The 25316-nt window shown below is 37.1% G+C and overlaps 2 protein-coding genes across 3 annotated transcripts in view; both read right to left on the reverse strand.

Annotated features, from left to right (window-relative positions):
* Window positions 1-25316, reverse strand: part of LOC131438719 (gamma-1-syntrophin) — a 140074-nt gene that overhangs the window by 104262 nt on the left and 10496 nt on the right. The gene's annotated exons all lie outside the window — the stretch shown is intronic.
* Window positions 18473-23773, reverse strand: LOC131434300 (uncharacterized). The gene has a single exon (XM_058600964.1). It carries the CDS (start codon window positions 23771-23773, stop codon window positions 18473-18475), a length of 5301 nt encoding a protein of 1766 aa, XP_058456947.1.

Below are 25316 nucleotides of genomic sequence, written 5' to 3' on the forward strand. Positions count from 1 at the left end.
GAAGAGATCAGGAGTAATTTTATATTCAATTCCCTGCTCCAAATATGTGCATGAAAGTAGATGTGAATATTTCTAACTGTGTTGTTTTCATTCAAGCTTCAATGAAAAGTTTTTTGTATGAATCCCATTCTTCATTTAAGAATTCTGCTCTTGTCAACACCATTAACATGCTCAAGAATGTGAAGGGGAGTTTAAGCCCGACACAGGGCTAAACCGAACAGCTTTAATATCTTACAGACCAACAACAACAATCATTTCGATCCATGGATTGATTTTGTAAATGTGCATTCATGTGACAGGTACACGCCAGCTAGCTGGGTGACGCTGAGTCAATTCAGTTAGGTGTCAATCGTTGTCATGTCAAAACTTGCACGTCCTAAACTGAAATATTTTTTTGAGATTTTCTAAAATTTTTGGTTTATCTGATTTCTGTACATCGTAATGACGGTCTGGTGATTATTGAGTGTTTGTGATTATGTGGAGAATTAAATTATGATTGGGACTCGAAAGTGTATTATCTGTGCGGGGCTAAACCGGACAAACCTTGGGGTTAAACCGGACACATAATTTCCGACTTTAAATTTTTGAAATATACCTATAGATTGATATCTATATTCCTTTTCCATTCTATACCACTTACTAGAATTAGATTTACCTTAAATGTAACCAAAACCTTCATTATATGCAGCGAAGCAATCAAATAGCTTTATTGTTTCGCTAGCTATAAAGTCAGTTACAGCATAAATTTTGACGTGAGTATGTCTGTGGAAGAATGGGCAGAACTTCATCGTGAATATCTCGAGTTGTACTAAACGCTTGTTTCTACATGCTACCAGAAATATGATCAGCAATTTGTGATTAAATTTTCGAAAGTAATATATAACCATAAATATCTCAAAAATTTAGTTTTCTCAACTTTTTGGAAATAATGAAGAAAACTCATTACTCGTGCTCGCCTTTTTCACTCTCGGATGACGGTTTTCAGGCAGTCTCTGTCGTCTTCATCCACTGAAGACTTCATTTTGCGACTGAAATCAGAACCTGGATTCTGGTTTACCTGAATTCAATGGTTCAAAAGTTGAAACTTGGACTCCGGAATTGAGTCCTAATTCTAGAATCTGATACTAGATTTTCGGAACTGAATTTAGATATTTAATTTACGCTCGGTGTTCGTATCCAGAATTCCGATTCAGTAATTCAACTTCAGAATTCTGGAACAATATTAAAGATATGAAATCTAGATCTGGATTTTGGATAAAGGGTGTAGCCGAGTTGGAATATAAAAACTGTCTCCAACCAAAAATTAAATTGATATACCCTGTTTGATAAGATTTATATTGGAGATGAATTTTCCAAAATTTTAACCGTTCAACTGCCATATTTGTGATGATGATGTCTCCTGATTTTCATTCTCTTTAATTTTTTCAATAAATAAAAATCTGGAATATTTTAGGTATTATGGGAAACCTTTCTGATTTTCCGAGATTTTTTCAAAATGGTTTTCATGTAAAATATATGTTCGAAATTTTCGATTTTTTTTTTATTCACGCTTAGAATTTTGGTACAACTCTAGATTTTACATGAAAAATAAATTATTTATTAGTTCATTAGCTGTTTTATTTTCAGATTTTCAAAAAATGTGGATGGGTATTATATCAGACTTTTCAAAAAATAAAACAATCGAAAAACCATGCGTCTCCATCAAATTATCATCAGACGGAGACGCATGGTATTTGGTTCTTAAATCATACGCCTCTCATCTTCAGAACTAAATACGTTTTTAACTAACACTTAAGTTCAGTACGTCAAGTTTCGAGACAGTACCTATAGCTTCAACGGGCAGAATTATGTCTCACGAAAGATTGAAAGCAACAGACAATACATTCGAACATGGTTCCATTTTTTTCGCGTTCATTAAGGTATCTTGATATTTGGCACCATACTGTATTCGTTCTTCATTTTTGTGCGAAACTTTTCAGGCCCATAGGAAGTGCGGTTTAGCTCCGCGATTTCTAAGATATTGGGTTTTGGATCGGTGACTTCATCGCGACTTAGTACGAAAACTAATGCATACTATTCCTAATCACACATTGGAAATTATTGCTGATAATTGAAGCTGCACAGCAGTATAGAAAACTTTGGTAAACTTTGAAATGATTATTAATAATATCGGTTATTTATACCCGACTTTAACATTTTCGGTTGTTCACCGGGTGCAAGAAATAATTAAATAATGATTGAAGAATTAAATTTACACGACATGTTATTCAACAGAACTATGAAATAGATCATCGATGTAAAATTAAAAAAGAATGCATTGATTTTTTCAATGAACAAGACTGTAAATTTCTAAAAACGCTTTGTTTTGCTTTCAAAGTATATTGAAAAACTAACTTTAAAATAACTTTCCATTCAATTGCCTGCTACAAATATGTGCATGGAAATAATGTAAATTTACAAAATATTTTTATCTGTGTGAGTGCTTTTTCAATTTACACAGAGTGTCTGGCTTAGCTCCAGTCTCACATGTTTGCTTATATTTTTTCGTCGCGGCAGTAGGATTTAATTCAAAGTCTGGCCACAGAGGAGACGTTATCACCACAAAGAATCTTAAAAAGCAAAAATTTTGAAAGTATTTTAAGGTTTTTTTTTGCAAATTCTAATTTAGAGAATTAAAAATAAAATCTCGTATGCATTTCCTTCAGTAAGAAAGATTTTTTTTCAGCTAGAATTAGAAAACCACAATTCTATCGAAAAAAATTTTTAAACCTTATATAAGGTAACGACTCGAGTAGTCATCTAATATACTAAAACCATTAGCACAGAAAACAGACATCCAAGCTAGTACAAACTTTTTCGGAAAAGCTGTGTAAAAAATAAAGCTAGCTTCAGATAGAATTGGAACAAAGACAATTGCCTGTATTTCAGTTATTTATTATTGAATTCAAGGTCTTATTTTATATAAATGTAGCGTTTTCTTCATACTTTTAAGAAAAAATGCGGATCAAAATATTCGTCACGGTCTCGAAGGAATTCTCGAATTTTTCCTGTAACACGGCTCATTAGGCGAAGCACACCTTCTTCGTCCATCGTTTTAGCTATCTTATTCCACCAGGTCGTCATCTGATTGATGTCTTTGACAACCTTTCCCTTTGTCTTGAGTCTCCTCTTCATGATTGCCCAGTATTTCTCAATAGGGCGGAACTGGGGGCAGTTGGGTGGGTTAAGGTTTTTCGGAACAAACAGGACCCCTTTCTCTGCATACCATTCTTGAACGACTTTGCTGTAATGACAGCTGGCCACATCTGGCCAAAACAATACGGGATGATCGTGGGATCGAATGAACGGCAAAATTCGTTTTTGGAGACACTCTTTTTGGTATAGTTCCGATGTCATTGTCTTATTTGTAACGAAAACTTTCGTTTTTTGCCACAGCTGCAAATGCCCTGCCAAATCATAAATTTTCTTGCAAATTTGTCGGCAAAAACAAATTTAAATTTGGCTGGAACATCCCACCGAGCCGTTGCCAGCTCGATACGACTTGATTCCTTCCCGGAGTCGAGTCAAATAGCGGAAACAAATCACCCATTCCTTACACGATACGTTAATCCTATGCCGAACAATGCACTTCCAACGAACGAGAATTCATCATGACAGTCACTATTCAGTGCGTAAAAATGTAGCTATTTTTCATTCAACTGCTCAGCGTTCGTCTGCATTTATAATTCAAAAATATGCCTGCGTTGTTTCCAGCTTTTTTTTGCTTCAGTACAGAGATGTACATTGGTTGAGAATGGAAATAATGAATGTCGTAGGTTATAAATCGTCGAATACTAGCGTCTCCCAGCATCGATGGAGAATTGTTGAACGATGGCATCATGGATGATAACTCTTCGCCGCAGACTAATTAATTAGGGAAGGGAAAATTACAATGGCATCTATGGGATTAATGGAAGCCAGCTTATAATCAAGCTTCTAATTCAACTCATGGAGAGTATTTGATTCATTATACTAAACAACATTGTTGTCACTGAATGATGCTGTTGACATATTTATCACTACGACGAGCACCAACTTTTATATAAATAATGCTAGTTGCTTCAAGTATTTTCCGTATGTGCAAAACTATGGCTGGAATATTTTATAGTATTCGTTCCAGAAAAGTAAACTAACATAGTTTTGCTAAGTCAAGAGCTTCAACCGCATAACACTTAGACAAGCAGAGCTCCGTGAAGTAAAGTTCACCATTTGACTCTCAATCCTACAGAACCGTGACCCATTAGAGTCTGCCTTACTTCACTGTGGGACAAATTTTTGCCGCATCTGTCCATTTTTGGAATTTTAGGGTTTTTTTTTCAGAAATCAAATTAAATTTTCGGCAATCTAAAAGTTTATATTAATGACGTTACATTAAAACACTTTTTTAAGAATCTGCTCGGTTTTGGCTGGGAACTCGTAGTTCATAAGAATATTCAAAAGAGGTATTTTATGAAATTTATATAATAGCTTATCGGATTCGTCAACTGTTAAAGTTGTAATGCATTATTATGAATAGCCATAATATTCTTACTACTCGTATTGTCTAGGGGAAGTACCATGTATCGGAATGTTGAAAAGTTTTTACACGGAACGACTGGAATTAGCTCTGCGCCGAATTCGTTTTACTGCTTTTGAGTGAGTTGTTTTTAACAACAAAATTGCCAAATAAAATAAAATCAAAATTTACTTTGCTGAAAAAAGCTTTTGTTTTTAAAAAATGTGATTAGTTGGCAAATTCTGGACACAAACCACAAAACTTTCAATCCAACACGAAATTTTCAATAACCAACTAATTTTGTGGTTGAGATCATAAAAATCGACGTTGTCTTACTGTCACCATAACTGCTTAAAGACAGCAAAAGAAAGCAAAAATGAAATTGGTTTATTAACAAGTTTATTAGTCAAAAACTCATGAGAAGTGTCAACACAACACAATCCATTAAAAAGATAAAAATTATAGTCTAGTTGAAAGTGCTTGCAAATTGTATTAATGTTTTTTACATTTTTTATATACCTACGTAAATTTTTAAACCGATACCTGAAAATGCCGTAAACTCTCAGTGGAAAGTGTTTTTTGTTCAGAATTTATACACAATTGATATGAATGTTAATAACAATGTTTTTCACGTGGAACAGTGAAATGAGTTTTGTGTGCTGAAGTTTCGTATGCTGGTTATGCTTTAATCAGTAGAAAGCTGCATCGAAACAAGTAGAAAGGTAAGTTTTCCTCTGTTCATAACATAGTTTTGGATCGGTAGTGGGCGGTTGCTTTTCTCTATAGCCCCTTGTTGTTTTCGGGCTACGCCGTACGGAATACTGTTTGTATTTGGTTTTTGCTTTCGAAGTGCAAAAAGGTTTTGTCGCACAATTGAATGAAGGAAATGAAGTGATTTTGAATAAAAATACTTACCCTGATAGCAGATTGCCTTAATTTCATTTTCGTTTATATCTTTTCCGTAAATACAGCACGGGAAGTCGCTATCGTATTTAAACCTGCCAAAATAGTAAGGACATGAGGAGGTTTTATGCTTGCTGGAGAGAGGAACTGCCAAATTTCATCTCCACCGGGTTTTTCCCTGCTCCCAAATAAAATAAAATAAAATAAAAAATATAATAAAATATAAAAAAAATATAAAATAACAATCGCAAATGTAAAATATTTTCGGCAGTAGTTTGCCATCTAGTGGCTAGCAGTCATTATTTTAGTGGCTAGTAGTGAAAACAATTTTTCGGTGACAGGTGCAGATGGCAGAATCTAATGTTGGCTGTTATAACCAAATAAAAATTTGACAGTTCCCCAATTTCGCCATCCACCGACGAAATCGCTAGTCTGCAAAATCGGTTGTATTCAAGTCTGATTTCATTGTGTTCTGTTCTGATATTATAATATATTACATTTCATTATATTACTAACCAAAAAAAAAAACAAAGTGATAAAAAACAACAAAATGATAATTCCTTATGCAATATATGACTATTGATAAATGCGTTCATTTAAACATGGTTTTTTTTTGTAATTCGGAGATATGTACTGAGAAATTTTGTCAGCATTGTTAAAAATTATAATTGATTTCTAATACCTAGTTGAAATAGAGCAAAATTACACGAATTATTAAATGTGATGTTTAAGATCAATATTTAAATTTGAATAATATCAGTAGAAATATTATATTGTACTAAAATCAACATGACAAAAGTTCAAATAAAATAAAAATTGTTGATTTCAATAACGACTGATATCAAAAACGACAATAACTAATACCAAAAACAACAAATATTATTGCTAAAATCGACTAATAATATCAATTGAAATCAACAAAAATATTTTTGAATTTAGGAATACCTTCTGTTGAGTTCAACCATTAATATTTGTTGAAAACAATATTTTATTTTGCTAATACCGCTGACAGATATGTAATTCCCGTACAATAATTTCTGTATAACGTTGTAAGCGTACAACGATGAGGTGACAGACATGTTTTGCGCACAGAATGAATGTACTGTGAAACGAAAAAACTCAAAATTTAGCTTAATTTCCCAGCTATTTGTGTGTGAAGTGTTCATTGGATGACAGTACCACTCATATCATTGTTTAAATGTAATTAGCATTAGAGAAAATTAGATGTTCATAATTTTGATGTTCTATCGTAACATTCACTGATAAAAATAAAAAACCAATATAAATATAGAATGGAGGAAATATGAAAGGCTTTTAGAACTAATTTTCGGAACACGAGCACTATTTTTTGCAACGACGCTGATTTCTACCAAAATGGTGATGAATCACTAAATTTTGTTTGTAAATCTTACCGACTTTTGCCAAATCCACATAAATTTCAAGGTGTTCAGCCATAATTCCTTTTTCACCCGCATATTCACGATAAAAATAAGAGCGTATAAACTATTAAAATTGAGTCTCAAAATAGTAAATAAATCTAAGATATTAACAGATCGGCTGAAAAGTTCGTATCGTTTCTATGAGAGGGCGCCACTAGAATTAAATCTATACCATTTTCAGTTAGTACCAACCTTCAAAAGATACGTGTATAAATTTGACAGCTGTCTGATTATTAGTTTGTGAGATATTGCATTTTGAGTGAAGCTACTTTTGTTATTGTGAAAAAAAATGGAAAAAAAGGAATTTCGTGTGTTGATGAAACACTACTTTTTGATGAAAAAAGTGCCGCCGATACCAAAACATGGCATGATGAGTGTTATCCAGACTCTGCACCGGGCGAAGCAACAATTCGTAAGTGGTTTGCAAAATTTCGTACTGGTCATATGAGCACCGAAGACGATGAACGCAGTGGACGTCCAAAAGAGGCTGTTACCGATGAAAACGTGAAAAAAATCCACAAAATGATTTTCAATGACCGTAAAGTGAAGTTGATCGAGATAGCTGACACCCTGAAGATATCAAAGGAACGTGTTGGACATATTATTCACGAATATTTGGATATGAGAAAGTATTGTGCAAAATGGGTGCCGCGTGAGCTCACAATCGATGAAAAACAACAACGGATTGATGATTCTGAGCAGTGTTTTTGGAGCTGTTATATCGAAATAAAACCGATTTTTTTCGTCGATATATAACAATGGACGAAACATGGCTCCATCACTTCACTCCGGAGTCCAATCGACAGTCAGCTGAGTGGAATGCACGCGATGAACCGAACCCAAAGCGTGGAAAGACTCAATAATCGGCCGGTAAAGTTATGGCGTCTGTATTTTGGGATTCGCATGGTATAATTTTCATCGACTACCTTGAAAAGGGAAAAACCATCAACAGTGACTATTATATAGCGTTATTAGAGCGTTTGAGGGACGAAATTTAAAAAAAAACGGCCTCATTTGAAAAAGAAAAAAGTTTTGTTTCATCAAGACAATGCACCGTGTCACAAGTCGATGAAAACCATGCTGAAATTGAACGAATTGGGCTTCGAATTGCTCCCTCATCCACCGTATTCTCCAGATTTGGCCCCCAGTGACCTTTTCCTATTCTCAGACCTCAAGAGAATGCTCGCTGGTAAAAAATTTAGAAGCAATGAAGAGGTAATCGCTGAAACTGAGGCCTATTTTGAGGCAAAGGACAAATCGTACTACAAAAATGGTATCGAAAAGTTGGAAGATCGCTTAATCGCTGTATCGCCACTGATGGCAATTATGTTGAATAATAAAAACGTATTTTGGCAAAAAAATGTGTGTTTGTATTAAAGGATACGAACTTTTCAGCCGAACTGTTATTAGTATGTAACCATCAGAAACGGCATGGCACACACATATTTCAGAAAAATTTCGTCAACGTAACAGTTTATTCATCACGGAATTTTCATAGAAAGGATTATGTTCATCATAAAACTGAATTTAAAACCTTCTTGAATTTTAAATCATTCCGAAATAGATTTGACATAGGTTTGATGCTGTTATATAATAGGAAAGTGCTTCAGAAATCTTATGAAAAACGGTCTTCTACACTGGAATATAATCTGATAATGGTTTTATTAGGATTTTGTGAAGTTTAAAGTTGTTATGCTATATTTATGAAGTAACACTGAAAACTATTACAAGTATTTCTTAAATTGAATATGTAACTTGGTACGTGTTCTGCTTCAATTTACTCACACTGGAAGACATGATTCGTTGTTCTCTCTATTCATACCCAAAATAAGACTTTTTCTAAACAATTTAAAAACAAGTTTTCTTTCCATCGAACTGTATTCAACCCGATGACACAAGACGAAGTAATAAAAAGATTTAGAGTGTATATAGGGGCCAATGTTAAAAATGGAATTTCGATAGGTCATCAATAAACAGGATGATTACACAATTGGTTTATTCATGTATTGGATATTTATCACTATGTTTTTAAATCCATTGCAACAATAATCTTACTTGTTATTGAAAAGAAAACAATTACTCAATAGTGCTGATTTTTTGTACAAATATGAATAAATTGTTTTTCTTATTTGTATTTCAAAATTTCACCAAATTAATGAATATTTCTTAGTTTGACTGCTTTTTGAAAATATGCTACAAAGTATAAGTTTTATGCTGCTTGTTAGCATTTTATCGAGATTTTTTATTTAAATATGGCGATGGTTGTTTATTATTTGATGCTCAGAAGAAGGAAATATTGTTCCATGAGTTCACCATCGCTCGCCAATGGCGCTGGTAGCAGTAAACAGTGATGTGATGCAGTACAACGATGAATGACCGTAGTACGGTAATCACCGTTGTATCATGATGCTCGCGTGATACCACCGTGATTCAGGGTGACAAACATGTGATTTCATGGTGTACAGTGATACCGATATCACATGTCTGTCATAAGCATAAAAGTCAACTAAAAAATTAGTTGAATGAAAATGGAGTGTGTCTTAGCTAAGAAATGACAGCACACTTAATTGGTGAATTTAATAAAAAAATTTGCCATTTCAACTATGACTAGCATTTTTAAAGGTTTAGGAAATAACAAATAATAAATTGCAATATTAAGATTTTTTTAGGTTATTCTAAAAAATAACTAACTAAAATCAAGAGTTTTTAAGTATAGGTGATCAGTCGATCACAACAAGTATCACACTCAGTATTCACATCTTTCCCTTATGAACCGAATAAGATGTACACAGCTCAAGCCAAAAATTTTGTTCTGTAACAAAAATTGAACTATTTCGCTATTGGCGAGGATATCAATTATAGGAGCGTTTTGATTAAGAACTTAATAATTAAATTAACCGTCTTAAACAAATATAGTCTCTGTCATTTTTTTTCACCTCGAACGAGCAGCATTGGTTTTCATTATTTAATAAAGTTTATTTAGAATTGAGCATTATACTTATGAATGGAGCATTACACATAGTTCAACATCCTTTCCAAAATGTACGGAAATAACTAGTATAGACTCTAAAATAAATGGTACTCGATCGCTAAACATTCTTGTACTCGAGATGTCAACATTTTGTTGGCTTCGGCTTAAAAAAATGTTCTGCCGACATGAAAATTCTCAGAAAAATTGTCCTTTTCTTGGCTATATTTTTCATCTGCAGGTATCGCTACCGGTCATTGAGTTTTGGAACTATGTGTCAATAGCAGCCGGTTTATAATTCTATCGTCGTCATAAGAAAGGTTTAAATAATGAAAATTAGATGAAGTATTAGGTAAAATTAGTTCTGCGTTAGATTGCCAATTAGAATCAGTATTGAACCGACTTACACTTGACGCGGGACGAAAATGCCGTAGAGAAGGTCGCTTGTGCAGTTTTAATGTCATCGTGATCAGTCGTGTTTTGTACGCAACCCTGTAATTTGTTCACTTGAGTAAACCACTGCGAGAAAATTATTTGCACAGTCCACTTTCTTCAGTACATACATACAATTTAGCCCAGTGATGGCACGTTTGCTGATTTATCTCTTACATTTACAGATTTATGATAAAAGCTGCAGATATTTATGGATCCGAATATTTGGAAAAAATAACTTTTTATCAAATACTAAATGGACATTTTCGAAATTAACATATCTTGGAGAACTTGAATTTTGTCTTTGTTTGCTGAAAAGAGAGGCATTAAAGAAGAAACTTTTTAAATCCGCCCTCAAAATTAGGCTTCCCTGATACGAATGGCATGTGTACTAATATAGGTGTGCGTGCAAGAAATTCCTGTTAAATTTTTCAATGCATGAGTCTTAAAATTCACTGCATTCGAAATAGGTTTTCCTTAATTTATTCCCTATTAACGAAGCCCATGAGAATAAAGGAGTGACCCTCAATGAAAGCAAATGAGTGACAGAAAATTTGAAACAGTTTAGTGAAAACGAATTTTAAAACTGAGAAAAATTTTCCAGACGTATTTACTTGTCATTAAGGCGAAGGTAAATTAGTTTGAAATGTTTCACGGAAACTCGGAAACAAAATTAAAAACCATTAAGTTTTTTGATAAGTTTGAAACATGCGTGCCGTATTTATTTGTATGAATTAGTAGGTGAAACAAAATTTTATTCCAGTTTTGTTGTCGAATTCACCCAAATCCGCTGTGGTTGACAACAAATTTTTCACTTTTTTACCTTAAGAACGTAAGTAAGTTGGATTGCATTTTTATGCATCGAACAAGATGTGAAGAAGTTTATATGGTATGCAGTGCAATCATAAAGGTTAAAGTGAGACAAATTGCAAAAATTACGATAAAACGGAATCCGTTAAAGATAGATAAAGTTACTGATATTTCTTTAGTATAATCAAGATTTGATGTAAACTATAAGGTTTGGTCAGTTATTTGAACTACGGGAGAAATATATATTACTAAATCTAGTCCAAGCAGAGAAACGTCTGAAAAGCTTCAAAATATTTGATAGCGAATGAATTTCTAGCCCACAGTGCGGCACCGTGCAAATGACAAATGGTCTACATCCTGCTCATACTTATTGAAGGCAAAGGTTTTTGATTATTCGCAGTGGATTCACATGCTATGTAATGTACAAAGGCGGTAGTAAATATACCTGCAACACCGTTCTCAAAACGAGGGCCCAAAAAGTACCTTACCTTGACTGAGGCTTTCTGTTAAGCAAAACGTCTAACGTTTATGCTCTAGGAGTTCATTGTTCGGAGTGTTTTTTACCTTTTTGTGGCGAAGGGTTCCGTGCACTAATACGCCGTTATGTCAATTGTGTGCAAGCCGAGCGGTTCCATTCAATGTTTATGGTGCAATATTCCGGAGTTTGGCTTGTCCTGTGAACACCGGTAGGATGGTGGGGGAAATGCTTTGATAAAGGATAATGCTAAGTTATGTGCGGGGTTTTACATGAAGGCAAATATTTATTTACCAATTAGTCACGAACACAAAAGCAAAATCTTGAAGCTGTATTTCGTCCTGGATTTTTTTCATAATCTATTTTTAAGAAGAGCCTTTAATTCCCGTTGTTTAACAAACGTTTAGGCATCAACTTGTGAATACAGCACATCTTAAGAGTCGTTTTTGTTTAGCCTCATATATCCAAACCTGATATTTCGATAAGTTTAGGAAATAGAAATGTTTGTAAATTTGATTTAAAACAGTATTATCAATATTCAAAATACCGTCAAAGATGTAAAAATATGATAACATGATTAACGTAAATGGGTGTAAATTGTAGGATTAGAAACGGGATTTGATCTTCCGTTACAATAGACTACTTTGTGGATGGTTCATGCCAGATCCTAGCTCGAACATACAACAACTGGGTTGCGAGACCAGCGTCTTAGACTCTGTAGCTATGGTCAGACTAAAACATAAAAGAGCGTCACAGTTAACGCAAATTTACATTCAAGAACATGTAAAATAGCGCGATGGGAAAATTACACGTCAGAAAATTTAATTGATTTCAAAAACAGAAACCTATTATTTGACAATGCCTTTTTTTCTTTCATCGACACAGTCTCATTAGAAAGTTTCTTGCCTTTTTATTGAGATAATTTCTGTCACTGGTATGGGTTCATATTTGACACCAATTTATTTTGATTGATTCGGACCGTTCACAAAAGCTTCAGCATTTATGTCACATATTCGACAACATTCGACAACATCGGAGCGTTTCTGAAATAATAAATTTGAACGTGATCATAGGTCACTATCTGAATCAATTATGCGGATAGAAAAGTATTATATCTTGGAAATCGATTCACTGCCCAATTTTAGTCTCGAACGAGCCTAAAATTTTTGATATCGGTTAATCCATTAACAGAAAAATGGAGGGGTAAAAAATTTTTACGTTTGCTTATGTCATTATATCACCGGAACCGCAAGTGACCGCCATTTGAACTACAAACCTGTTTGATGAACCAATAGTAGTTTCTAAACGAGCCTAATTTTGTTGAAATCGGTTCAGCCATCACGAGAAAATTGAACGGAAAGAAAAAGTGCTGTTATTACGTCACTTATACCATTATATATCCGGAATCAGAAGTGACAGCCATTTGAAGTTCGAATATGAGCAATGTTTCAAAAGTAGCTTTCAAACAAGCCTAAGTTTGATAAAATCGGTTCAACCATCTCTGAGAAAGTTGAGCGGTAAGGAAACAACGCGTTTTGACAGTTGTGACACTTATACACTTATTATATCGCTGGAACCAAAAGAGACAGTCATTTGACCTTCGAACTTAATTATTGGCTTTATGGTAGGTTTCAAACGAGCCTAAGTTTGTTTAAATCGATTCAGCTTTCTTGAGTAAATTGAGCGTTTTGTCGGTAACGTCACTTATGCCAATATATCTCTGGAACCAGAAGTCACAGCCATTTAATCTTCGAACTTGATCAATGACTTAATAGTAGCTTTCAAATAAACCTTAGTTTGTTGAAAACAGTTAAGTCATTTTCGAGAAAATTACGCACATAAACACACAGGCATTTTCTTATCTTGTCAAACTGAGTCGAATGGTGTATAACATTATGGTTCTCCAAGGCTCCGTTCGAAAGTCAGTTTCCAGCAATTTTATTATCTTTCTATGAAGATAGCGGTTATTTGAATGAGCTACACCAAAAATCGCGTAACTACAAACCACTTAACTTTGAATTTGAATAAAAAACCACAGCATTGAGCTAAATCATTTTTTTATTGCCAGATGTCTTAGAAAAACATGAAACATCGAAAAAAACGAAAAATATCGACTTCGAGGTTTCCAAAATCGGAATCGTGAAAAAAATGTTCCTGGTAAATGCTAGATTTTACGCATCGTGCATTTTTTTATGAAACCCGTATAAAGTAATCGGCATAACTTTGAAAGCTTGCATAACTTCGGAAATTCGCTAAGATCCGAACTCCGGAAAATTCGTTTAAAAATTAGTGTGATTAAGAATTGAATTATTTCATATTTCATTCAAATGCAACATAGAATAATTAAGAATTCAACTGTAATTTACACTTTATCAGCGTATGTCACTGTAATCGGTACACTTATTTCAGCGATTTTCTAACTTTTTATTCCTCTTCGTAAGCGTTTTTTTCGCGCGAACTGAATATTTTATTGATGTACTTTGAAGAATTTTGATTGGTTATAATCCTAGAGAGCAAAATCAAGCGAATAAGGAGTGTGGAAAAGAAATGGGAGCTTTGAATCGTGAATGTTGGTCATGGTTGAGGTATTCTTGAATGCCGGCGTATTGTCTCGTAAAATATTAAACTTGTTTTCGCTTCGTGTGATATAGTTTCGGATCGATTTCGAACTCCGATAATGCGTAGCAATTTGTAAAGTAGGTGTACTCCTGGTAACATGAATAATATTCCGATAATTTAGATCTTTTTTTTATGCATCACACGTTGTGTGATTCGTTAGAAAGGCGGTAGTGTTTCCTTCTTCGTACCAGCACGTTGCGGTTTTGCATTGTCATTTTGTATGACGGTTTGAATGTTTTGACACTCATCGCCATACAATTTCGGAGCTGGAAGTCGCATCTGGATGAAGTGGCAACGTATCTTTTAAAACAATGCGAACTTTAATTTGAATCATGAATTCAGAAAATCGGTTTAACCGTTGCTAATAAAACGAGTTGAGTTCTTTTTTTTAAAGCTATTCTTCACTATTATCGGTGCTTTCGGAAGCGGAAACCGTGGACTAGTAGTCCCAAAGTAGGTTTATATATCCACTAACTAACAAGATGAATTTACCAGTAAGTTTTATAAAAATTTGCACCTAGTTTCACCATCGTTTGTTCAAAAATAAATTGAAAATTTTCCGCCCATCGCGGTGTAATACCAGAACCGAAAGTCGGATCTGGATAAACTTTTCGGGAACTTTTTAATGAATTTCAAGACATTTTATTATCATCTTTGCACATATTTCCTTGTAATTCCGGAACCGAAGGTTGGATAAAGATTAAATTCAATGGGACCATGGACCATGGGACCATGATACCTTTCGTATTAATCTAAGTTTGTGAAAATCGGTTCATCGATATCTGAGAAACGTGAATGACTATTTTGTCCGGTAACTCCGGAACCGGAATTCGGGTCAAGATAAAATTTAGTAGCAGTCTATGTGACTATAAGACCTTTCTTTTGAATCTGAGTTTGTGAAAATCAGTTCAGCCATTTCTGAACAAATTGAATGACATTATTTGTCACATACTCACATAAATACATACATACACACATTTTGTTATCTCGACGAACTGAGTCGAATGGTATATAACTCCGTTCAAAAGTAGGTTTTCACAGTGATCTCTATATGAGAAAGGCGAAAAACAGCGATATGTTTCGATATGGACATGTCCGATAATAGCCTGAAAAGATGGTCAACTGTTTAAGGAAGTGAAGCACAAGCTGTTGCTGTTAGGTTTATTAAGTTTATTAAGTTCAACCAACCTGTGATTATACTAGCATAATGAAACCAAACCGCACACAGTTCATATTCATCCACATGTTTGATGAGTTAATGCGCGATACAACCCTTCTCACTAGCTGTTCCATTCAGAGATTACTCCGTCACTGATTCCGACTAAAAGACACTACAGTTGTTTACCTACAAAAGCCCCACCTGCGATTGTTTGTTTGCAATATCCAGTTGTTTCGAACAACATCAAGTGATTTATTTTGCAGGTCCCTAACTAGTTTTTTAATGTTGAGTGGGTTTGATGCAAAACCAAACCACCTCCCCAATACAGAGTTTTAAAAACCGACAAAATCTTGCATCATGAAACCACCCAAGAGCCACATTGCAAGTGCTATCCGCTCATTCCCCAACATTCGTAGAGCCTTCTAGAGACTAGTGGGACGCTGGGGTAATACGTCTGCAATTAGGTTTTATTGTCATACGTTAATCGTGAACTTTTAATCAATATTGATTTATTCAATAGCTTGAAAAAAAGGCATAAAAAATACGAAGCTTCAACTTACGTGTTATTTCTCCTATCAGGGCAGAAAAATGTGAATCAAATCAAATCCAAGTAGAGTGTGTGAAAAATGACCGCCACACCTCTAATGCCAGTCTCTCTATAGGAATTGAATTATGAGGGGTTTGGACCTATCAATTCCGGGACACTATTGATCGATATTAGTCAAAGCTTCACGTAATAGGTTCAATCGATTACTTAATTTTCAGTAATTGTTTTAATAGTAAAAGCGTACGTTTCACCCCAGGGATACCTTTTACTCAACCTACCATATGAAAAAAAAATCTTTTGACGCAGATAACCCCTCCCGTAGGGAGGTGCTGCGAGCTGATGGAAACGAATAAGACATTGGCCTTGCGCGGGTTGTAGCCGTTTCGTATTCACTCTCGTCAGCTTCACTTAACAGCTGTGTCCACCTGCTCGAATGAACAGAGTGTAGGCTATCACACAATTTATCATTCAGCTTGGTTTGAGTTGGGTGCGCACGATGACTGGTGGGCAGGGGGTGGCCTGCCTGTCTGAAACAGTGCCTCAACGCTTTTGGCCTCTGGACGGTGATAGGAAAGTTGATTCTAGAGTTTTTCTCCCACTTCTGGTCGCCGGTGCACATGGTTGCTGCTGAACTCAGCAATTTTGGCAGTCTTAGTGTGTGACAGTTTGACAAGTTGATAGTAGTTTTTGGTTTAAAGCAGGTTAATTGAATTTAGTAATTAAATTTGACTCGATTCGTGGACAACAATTTCTGTAGAAAAATATATCAATAGCTCTCACCAAGCCTTAATACTGTGTCATGCACTAAACTTAAATTTTAGATAATATTTCAGCTAATAACATATGTATTGAATTGAGAGAGAATAGTGCCATATCAATTTATTTATAATTTGATACGTTCAGACGTATAAAGACGCTAAAAAACTTAGTATATCTTTTTTCGGTAGCTAGCTTTATCATCAACATGATGTTTTCGGCCAAAGAGACAATGAAAATCGCAAATATCACTATCCTGCGGGGACAAAAGACTAATTGGATTGGTGTTAGAAAGTGGAGTGTTCATTTGCGAAATGTGAGTTTGATAATAGACACTCGCGTCAGCGGTTTAAAGTCACAAAACGAATGGAAGAGTGTTGTTAATAAAACGTTCATTATATAAACATTGTTTGAATGGTGAAAGAATAGGTACAAACACGAAACATCAAAATTAACCGAATCTGTAAATAGACCCTATTGCTCGTTAGCTAGCTTCAGTCTATGATTATCCATGAAAGGAGACACATCGAGTGCCCAAGCCTTCATCTATGTTAAGACAATCGAACTACACCCGGCATTATTAATCTTGTACTCTTAGACAGTGGCGAATATGAGGCTCCGTTCCTCAAGCCTAAACGCAGAAAAACAACAACTAGTTCTTCTGTGAGCATATTTGCTGTTGGACGTTCGCAGTGTGAGTTTCGCTTCGAACAAAAGCGATGGCGTCGTCCAGCTGCTGGTCGTTTGCATTGGAGAAAATGAAAACGAAAAAGTGGACAACGATGGGGAATATTATACAAAATCAACCATTTTAATGACTCTAAATGTTATCTAAAGAAATATTAAGAGCAAATTCAGCAGCTGGAAGTTTTATGTGGGCGATCTATAATAGAACTTAAACTGGAACAACGTATCTCCAGCAAATCGTTTTAGTTTTATCTTACAGTTCTACTGTCAAATTCAAAACTGATATACGCTGCCGTTATATTTTTTGTATTTTTGAAACAAGAGGAAAACGCTGCTGGGGCTGCCAGTTTTTCTTGTTATAATTTCCAGATTCAAACTTTAAAATTGACATACATTATGCATCTAGAACTGGAACACTCCTGGACATGCCATAACATTACTTCTTTACAAATCGGGGATAAAAGCATCAGTTTAGTGAAAATCTAGAATAATTTGATTAGCTTTGTGCCGTTTTCGCAGTGCGAAATTCACACCAAACGAGTGCAAATAAAGCTGGTATTTGGCTGCTTCACGTTTGAGAAAAAAGTTCGAAAAGTGTTTATTATCGTATAGAATTCCAGAATTTGGCCCTTTTGAAAGCCGGGAATGAATCTACGAATATACGATAGCATTTTGATAGTTTGAATATTAAAATTGTTCGATAGTTCATAGGATTCGGAATCGATTGGCCAATACTTATTACCGATGATCACGGGATTGTGCTGTTCTGCTCGTCTTAGTTCTTACTATTTCCAAGTGTGCGATGAGACAGTGCCAGTTCGGCTTAATAAAGTCTAAACGTTTACTCAAACCACTTTAATAACTTTATTATCTAATTATATTTAACGCTACACAATTATAACTAATACAAAAAAATTCTCGGAGCACTCGGCGCAGCTTAATCGTTGGAAGCCAATTCTGATCTGTCTGGGATGCTGCGTGGTGAAGCCAAAAAAACTCCTTTTTTGCCGCGCTGCCTGTTCTGGTAGCTCGAGCTTCGCTGGGTAACCAAAATGCGCTACTTCAGTACAGGGGAATGACAGAAAAATAGGGTAGGTCGCCAACATCCTCGCCCCCCTGAAACGACCATCGTTTCAGTTGAACCTAAACGTTCTTCACGTGTTCTTCTTCGTCGGGTGTCGCAACCGGTAATATGCAAATTTTATCTACTGGTCTCTCCACTCTTCCGCTTGCTGTTTTAAGAGAAACAACACGAACTACACCGTCTGGTCCTGGATGTGTTTCTATTATTCTCCCCAATTTCCAGCGTGTTGGTGGCAGATTATCATCACGTATTACCACCAAGCTACCTTTATTCACACCTACCGGAGGTTTCCACCATTTAGTTCTTCCTTGAAGTTGAACTAGATACTCGGTCCTCCACCGTTTCCAGAAGTCTTGTACTCTTCGCTGAACAGTCTCCCAAAGGTTTAGCCGTCCTATCACAGTTTGTGTGTAATCTGCTGATGGTAAAGCTTGCATGGCAGACCCAACCAAAAAATGGCCTGGTGTTAACGGTTGTAGATCGTTAGGATCATCCGAAAGCTGAGTTAATGGCCGCGAATTTAAACAACATTCCACTTGTGCTAATAGAGTGACCATGTCTTCATAAGAAACCGCCGAGTCACCTAATACCTTGAGTAAATGTGTTTTTGCTGATTGGACTGCGGCCTCCCAAAGACCTCCAAAATGAGAAGCGCCGGGGGGAATAAAATTCCATTGTATTCCATCGTCCGCACACTCTCTCGCCACAGTATCGTGATGCTCTTTACGTTTAAGGTTCAAGAGAAGCTCTTTCATCTGATTTCGTGCTCCTACAAAGTTGGTGCCGTTGTCGGACCACAAATTGGCGCACTTTCCCCGTCGTGCTATAAACCTCCTCAATGCTTGAATAAACCGTGCTGTCGATAAATCCGTAACCAACTCCAAATGTGCTGCTTTTGTGGAGAAGCACACAAAAACGGCAACATACGCCTTCACTGCAATTCGTCTGTATCCTGGTCGTATATACACCGGTCCGAAATAGTCAACGCCTGTCGTTGAGAATGGTCTCGTTACAGCTACTCTCTGCGCAGGTAACTCCGCCATAAACTGCTCAATTGCCTTAGGTTTCCTGCGGTAACATATTAAACAATGATGACACACCGTTTTCGCCACGTTCCTTCCCCCAAGAGGCCAATACCGCAACCGAATGTTACTCAGCATCAGTTGAGGTCCAGCATGCATCAATTTTAAATGGTAGTGACGCATAAGAAGTTTGGTGATTAAATGTCTGGCGGGAAGCACGATGGGGTGTTTCACTTCTTCAGACTCTCTCGATTGCCCTAACCTTCCTCCTACTCTTAGAATGCCGTCAGCTGCTATGAATGGAACGTACCAACGCAAAGGCGATGATCGTGACAAGCATTCTCCGTTGGATATAGCCTTCATCTCACTGCTAAATTGTTCCTCCTGAATAATCCGTAAAATCTTAAATTCGGCCTCTTGCAACTCCGTAATCGTTAGAGCACCAAACGTTCGGTTACCTTTCTTCCGTTTCCGAGAGTTTTGTATAAATCGAAGACAGTATGCTGTACATCGAACCATAGCCGTATAGTTGGAAAATCGGGATATATAGTGTTCTATGGAACTGTGACCTTCAGTACTTGCCGCTAGCACAACACGTCTCCTCTCCTCCTCTACACATTCCGACGACCAGGATTGTTGTTTTGGCCAGATTTCAGGGTTCTTACCTAGCCAAGATGGGCCTTCCCACCAAAATTTATTATCAAATAAATCTTCAGGAGCAACTCCCCTCGAAAGGAGGTCCGCAGGGTTTTGCTCTCCTGGTACGTGAAACCAATGACAATTCTCAGTTAAATTTTGTATCTTGGCTACACGATTCGCCACAAAAATTGTCCATATACAGGGTGTGGCAGCTAACCAACGTAGAACTGTGGAAGAATCCGTCCAAAAAAATATTTCTGATGCGAACCGGACAGCCCTTTTCACCTTTGAATACAACTCAGCTGCCAACAATGCTCCACACAACTCTAGCTTAGGAATGGTTTGTATTTTCAACGGTGAAACTCGAGATTTCGACGACAAAAGGGCTACCTTAATCCTTTCCAATGCATCTTCGCTTCTGATGTATGCGCAGGCGCCATAAGCCTTTTGCGAAGCATCACAAAATATGTGTATTTGAGATGATTTTGGTCGTTTCAACATTACTAAGCGTTCAACTCGAATGTTGTTGAGCGATGGCAATTGTTGGTGAAATCGAATCCACTCTTCTGCTACATTTGTAGGTAGAGGAGAATCCCAGGCTAACTTTCCCTTTGAACTATCTTCCAGTTGCCACAGAAGTTGCATGAAGATTTTTGCACGGGTAATGACGGCTCCGATGAGACCCAGAGGGTCAAACAGGGTGGCGATTATGGATAGCACTTTCCTTTTCGTCAATCGGTCGCTCGAATGGAGTGGTATTATATCGAATTTGAACCGAAAAACATCCGTGTGTGGCATCCATATCAAACCTAAAGTCTTAACCATACAGTCATTATCCAAACTAATTCCATCATCTGTTTGAATCGAAAGGTCTTCCTTCGGAAGTCCGCTTAGTACTGTTTCACAGTTGGAGGCAAATTTTCTCAATTTGAATCCACCTAGCTCCAACATAGATTGCAACTGAATTCTCAACTCTTTAGCCGTATTAGCGTCGTCTGCTCCTGTTATGGCATCATCCATATAAAAGTCCTCTCGAACCGCTGTCGCTGCCAAAGGAAATCGAGTTTCCTCATCGCTTGCAAGTTGCACTAAAGTCCTGGTAGCGAGGAATGGAGCTGGCTTGGTACCATACAATACAGTTGCCAGCTCATATGTTGATAGTGGGTCGTTTGCGGAAGTACGCCATAAAATTGATTGAAGGGGTCTGTCTTGAGGGCAGACCTCCACCTGTCGAAACATTTTTTCTATGTCAGCTACAAGCATTATCTGACGGGTACGACTGCGTAAGATGATCGAGCGTAAATCCTCTTGGATGGTCGGTCCAACACATAAACTGTCATTCAAGGAAAGATTTGATGCAGTTTTAGCAGAAGCGTCGAATACCACCCGTACCTTGGTGGTAGTACTCTCGTTCTTCACCACCGGATGATGTGGAAGATAACAACGGGTGATATCCGCCTTTTCTTCCTGGGAGACCAACCTCATATGACCCAGAGTTTCGTATTCTAGCATGAATGCCTTGTACTGCCTCTGGAGTTCTACGTCGCGACCGAGCCGTCTTTCTAATTGCAAGAATCGCCGTTCCGCAATCGCCTTGGATTCGCCTAACTTTGTCAGCAGTTCGTCAATCCTAGGGTAGGATACTATATACCGACCTGAAGCATCTCTCTGTGTGGTTTGAAGGAAATAATTCTCACATCTAGTTTCTTCTGGCGAATAATTAGTTTCCAAACCAACATCTTCACATTTCCAGAACCTTTCTAGCATATCCTCCAACCGACTCGTAAGTGCCACATCACATAAAACCGATTTAGTAGGAGCATTCACAGCATATCGTCCTGTAACTACCCATCCAAAGACTGAGTCAACTAACGATGGTAAATTATCTCCCAATCGAATGCGACGGTTACTGGAAAAGAATTCAAAGAAAAATTCTGCACCTAAGACGAGATCAACATGATCATCTTGGAGAATATTTGGATCGGCTAATTCTATCCCACTTGGTATATTCCATTTGGCAGCGTCGATTAAAGCTGTATTCATTTGGGCAGCTATCTTGGTCAAAACAAACATTTCCATCGTTTGCTTAAAATCCGACACGCGAGAGTGAATATGTACTGTAATTTTCCCATGCACCTTTGTTGCTAAACCTTGAATCCCAACTACTTCGACCATGCTGCTTTCCTCTTTGACTGATAAATATTTCCTCAACCTCTTGCTGATCAAATTGCATTCTGCTGCACTATTCAACAGTGCCCTTGCATGAACCTTATGACCTTGATCATCTTCTAAAATAACGACAGCTGTGAGCAAGAGTACACCCGTAGAACTAGTAGTCGTATTGCAGGATAAAGTAGTATTGGTAGTAGTCGCCAGATTGACCACCTTTGCTTCGGGTATTTCCTCACTCTTATCAGACGCTTTCAGATCCGTATTGTTATTCGGCTTGCCTTCGTTTGCCTTCCCCTTAAAACAAACGAGTGTATGATGTTTCCCCTTGCACTGTTGGCAAGTAAACTTGGAGTTACAATCCTTTGCATGATGACCCCGCCGAAAGCAATTTCGGCACAATGAGTTACTTCGTAGTAGTGCATCTCTTTCTGGTACAGGTAGGCTATGAAATGATTGGCATTGATAAAGAGGATGATTATGCGAGCATGCCACACACTTTGCCGACGCCGAAGGGTTCTGAACCGTAGTATTAAATGCCTTCACCGTTGATGCCTTCTTTGGATATTTGGATTGGGAAGGTTCCATTTTCTGATCAGTGGACCTATTAGGCAACGATTCCAAAATTCTAATATGTCGCTGTAAAAATTCAGTAAGATCCTTCACGGTATCAATATCCTTGGTTGATGACCATTCTTCCCAGCTTCGTCTTGTAGCATTGTCTAAACGAGAACTCAGCAGGTGTAATAACAACATATCCTTGTAATCAGCTTGCTGAGGTGTCACCTGATCTAAGGTTTTTACGATTTTTTCGAATGTATCCAATAATGAATGGAGATCAGCAGCACACTCTCGTTTAGCGAAAGGTAACTCAAACAAAGCTTGAACTTGTCGTTTACGGAGAACCTTAGTATTTGAGTATCGTTTGGTTAGCAGTTCCCATGCTACGGTATAGTTTGCTTTGGTTAAAGGAAGAGAATCTATAACCGCTAGTGCTTCTCCTTCCAGCTGACTACGTAAATAGTGGAATTTTTCTATATCTGGAAGATCTGCTTGCCAGTGTATAAGAGAAGTGTAAAGATCACGAAATGTAAGCCATTCATCAATTTTTCCATCAAATCTTGGAAGGGTTATTTGCGGTAAACGCACATGTGGAGTGGAACCGGTGGGGGCATTATCGAGTGAGCGAGTAGTCTGATTGAGTGCACTTGTATCACCATCTTCTTTAATTTTGTCGACGAGAAACGATTTCAATTCGTAAAATCGATTTTCGAATTCAATCCGATCTTTAACGAAGTCTTCGGTGTTATCGGGTGTCTCTTCGTGAGATTCTAGTTCGTCAAGGGCCTCTATCATCTTATCCCACATTGGATCCAGCTGCTCCAGTCGAACGTTGACCTCTACCAGCTTAGTATCGGTACGGCACAGTTGCATGAACTGGTACATATTGTTGAAAGATGTCTGCAAGCCGCGAAGTTTAGTTTGTAGTGCTTTCAGTGGTGGTGACTTCTGTTTCGATGCAGCAGGCATGCTGTTTTCCTCAAAAAATGAGACCAAAGTAGCAAAGTTTGGGGGAGGTGAAGTGTTTGGAGAGCCAATTACCTGATGGCTCATGAAACGAGCCTTGTGTATTATTAAAGATGCTCCTCGAACCAAGTGTCTCTCACCAGAGATAATAATGTTTTACTTGTGTAAGTTGATATAATTGGTGATTGTTCCGAATGATGGTTAACCGTTAGTGATGCGTCGAGGCACCTATTCGTTTGTAAAACAAAAGACCGCGAGCAGTACTGGGATTTGGAAGCTAAATCATTGGAATTGCACTCACCGATTTTTTCCTAGGAATAAGGCCTTGTATTATTGGATAATCCACTGAAATCCTTTCGGTGATGTTACCGACGCTTCAAACAAGATGGCGTCTCCCACAAACGCGATGTGAATGCACGATGAATAAATGGTAACGGTAAGTTTGGCGGGTTTAAGATGTCCGTATTACCGATCCGGTTCGAAGGACCAGTTGTTCGATAGTTCATAGGATTCGGAATCGATTGGCCAATACTTATTACCGATGATCACGGGATTGTGCTGTTCTGCTCGTCTTAGTTCTTACTATTTCCAAGTGTGCGATGAGACAGTGCCAGTTCGGCTTAATAAAGTCTAAACGTTTACTCAAACCACTTTAATAACTTTATTATCTAATTATATTTAACGCTACACAATTATAACTAATACAAAAAAATTCTCGGAGCACTCGGCGCAGCTTAATCGTTGGAAGCCAATTCTGATCTGTCTGGGATGCTGCGTGGTGAAGCCAAAAAAACTCCTTTTTTGCCGCGCTGCCTGTTCTGGTAGCTCGAGCTTCGCTGGGTAACCAAAATGCGCTACTTCAGTACAGGGGAATGACAGAAAAATAGGGTAGGTCGCCAACAAAAATATATGAACGATTGTATGACTTGTGTTTCGATTATATTTATGTAATTATTACTTCTAGGTCAAGGTTCAAACTAACAAATGACTTGGAACGGCGCCCTACTTCGTGGAATACAAACGTAATCATCCGTAACCAAATAGTCATTTTCAAGACTCCAAATCCACTAACGGTCGTTTTCAGGATCCCAAAAATAAAGTAAAGAACTTATTTAGAAAACTGTCTTGAACTACATCTCTAATTCCTAGAATACAAACACAATCTTTCGAAAGCGAATGGTTCTTTTCAATACTACGAAATCTTAAACGATCGAACGGTATTAACCGTTGTGCACTCGAAAAAAAAAACACCTTTAACCACCCGAATGGGTACCCGGGTACCCATTTTTTTAAATCGCTGTAAGTTGAGCATTTTTCAACCGATTGAAGTAATTTTAGCACTGTTGGATTCAGGAACTTAAGCTCTTTGGGATTGGTACCCATAAAGATGGACATGGTGCTCCTGGTTCCCAGGAACCCGGATATCCTAAATGAGTTCCGACATCGAGGCATTTATACACGGATTTCACGTATTTTTGTAATCTTATCTAAGAATTGCTATATGAAATCAAGTGCTATGCTGAGTTGTTATGTTTATATATTTCAG

Source organism: Malaya genurostris, chromosome 3 (assembly GCF_030247185.1).
Source record: "Malaya genurostris strain Urasoe2022 chromosome 3, Malgen_1.1, whole genome shotgun sequence".
In the NCBI taxonomy this organism is placed as follows: Eukaryota; Metazoa; Arthropoda; class Insecta; order Diptera; family Culicidae; genus Malaya; species Malaya genurostris.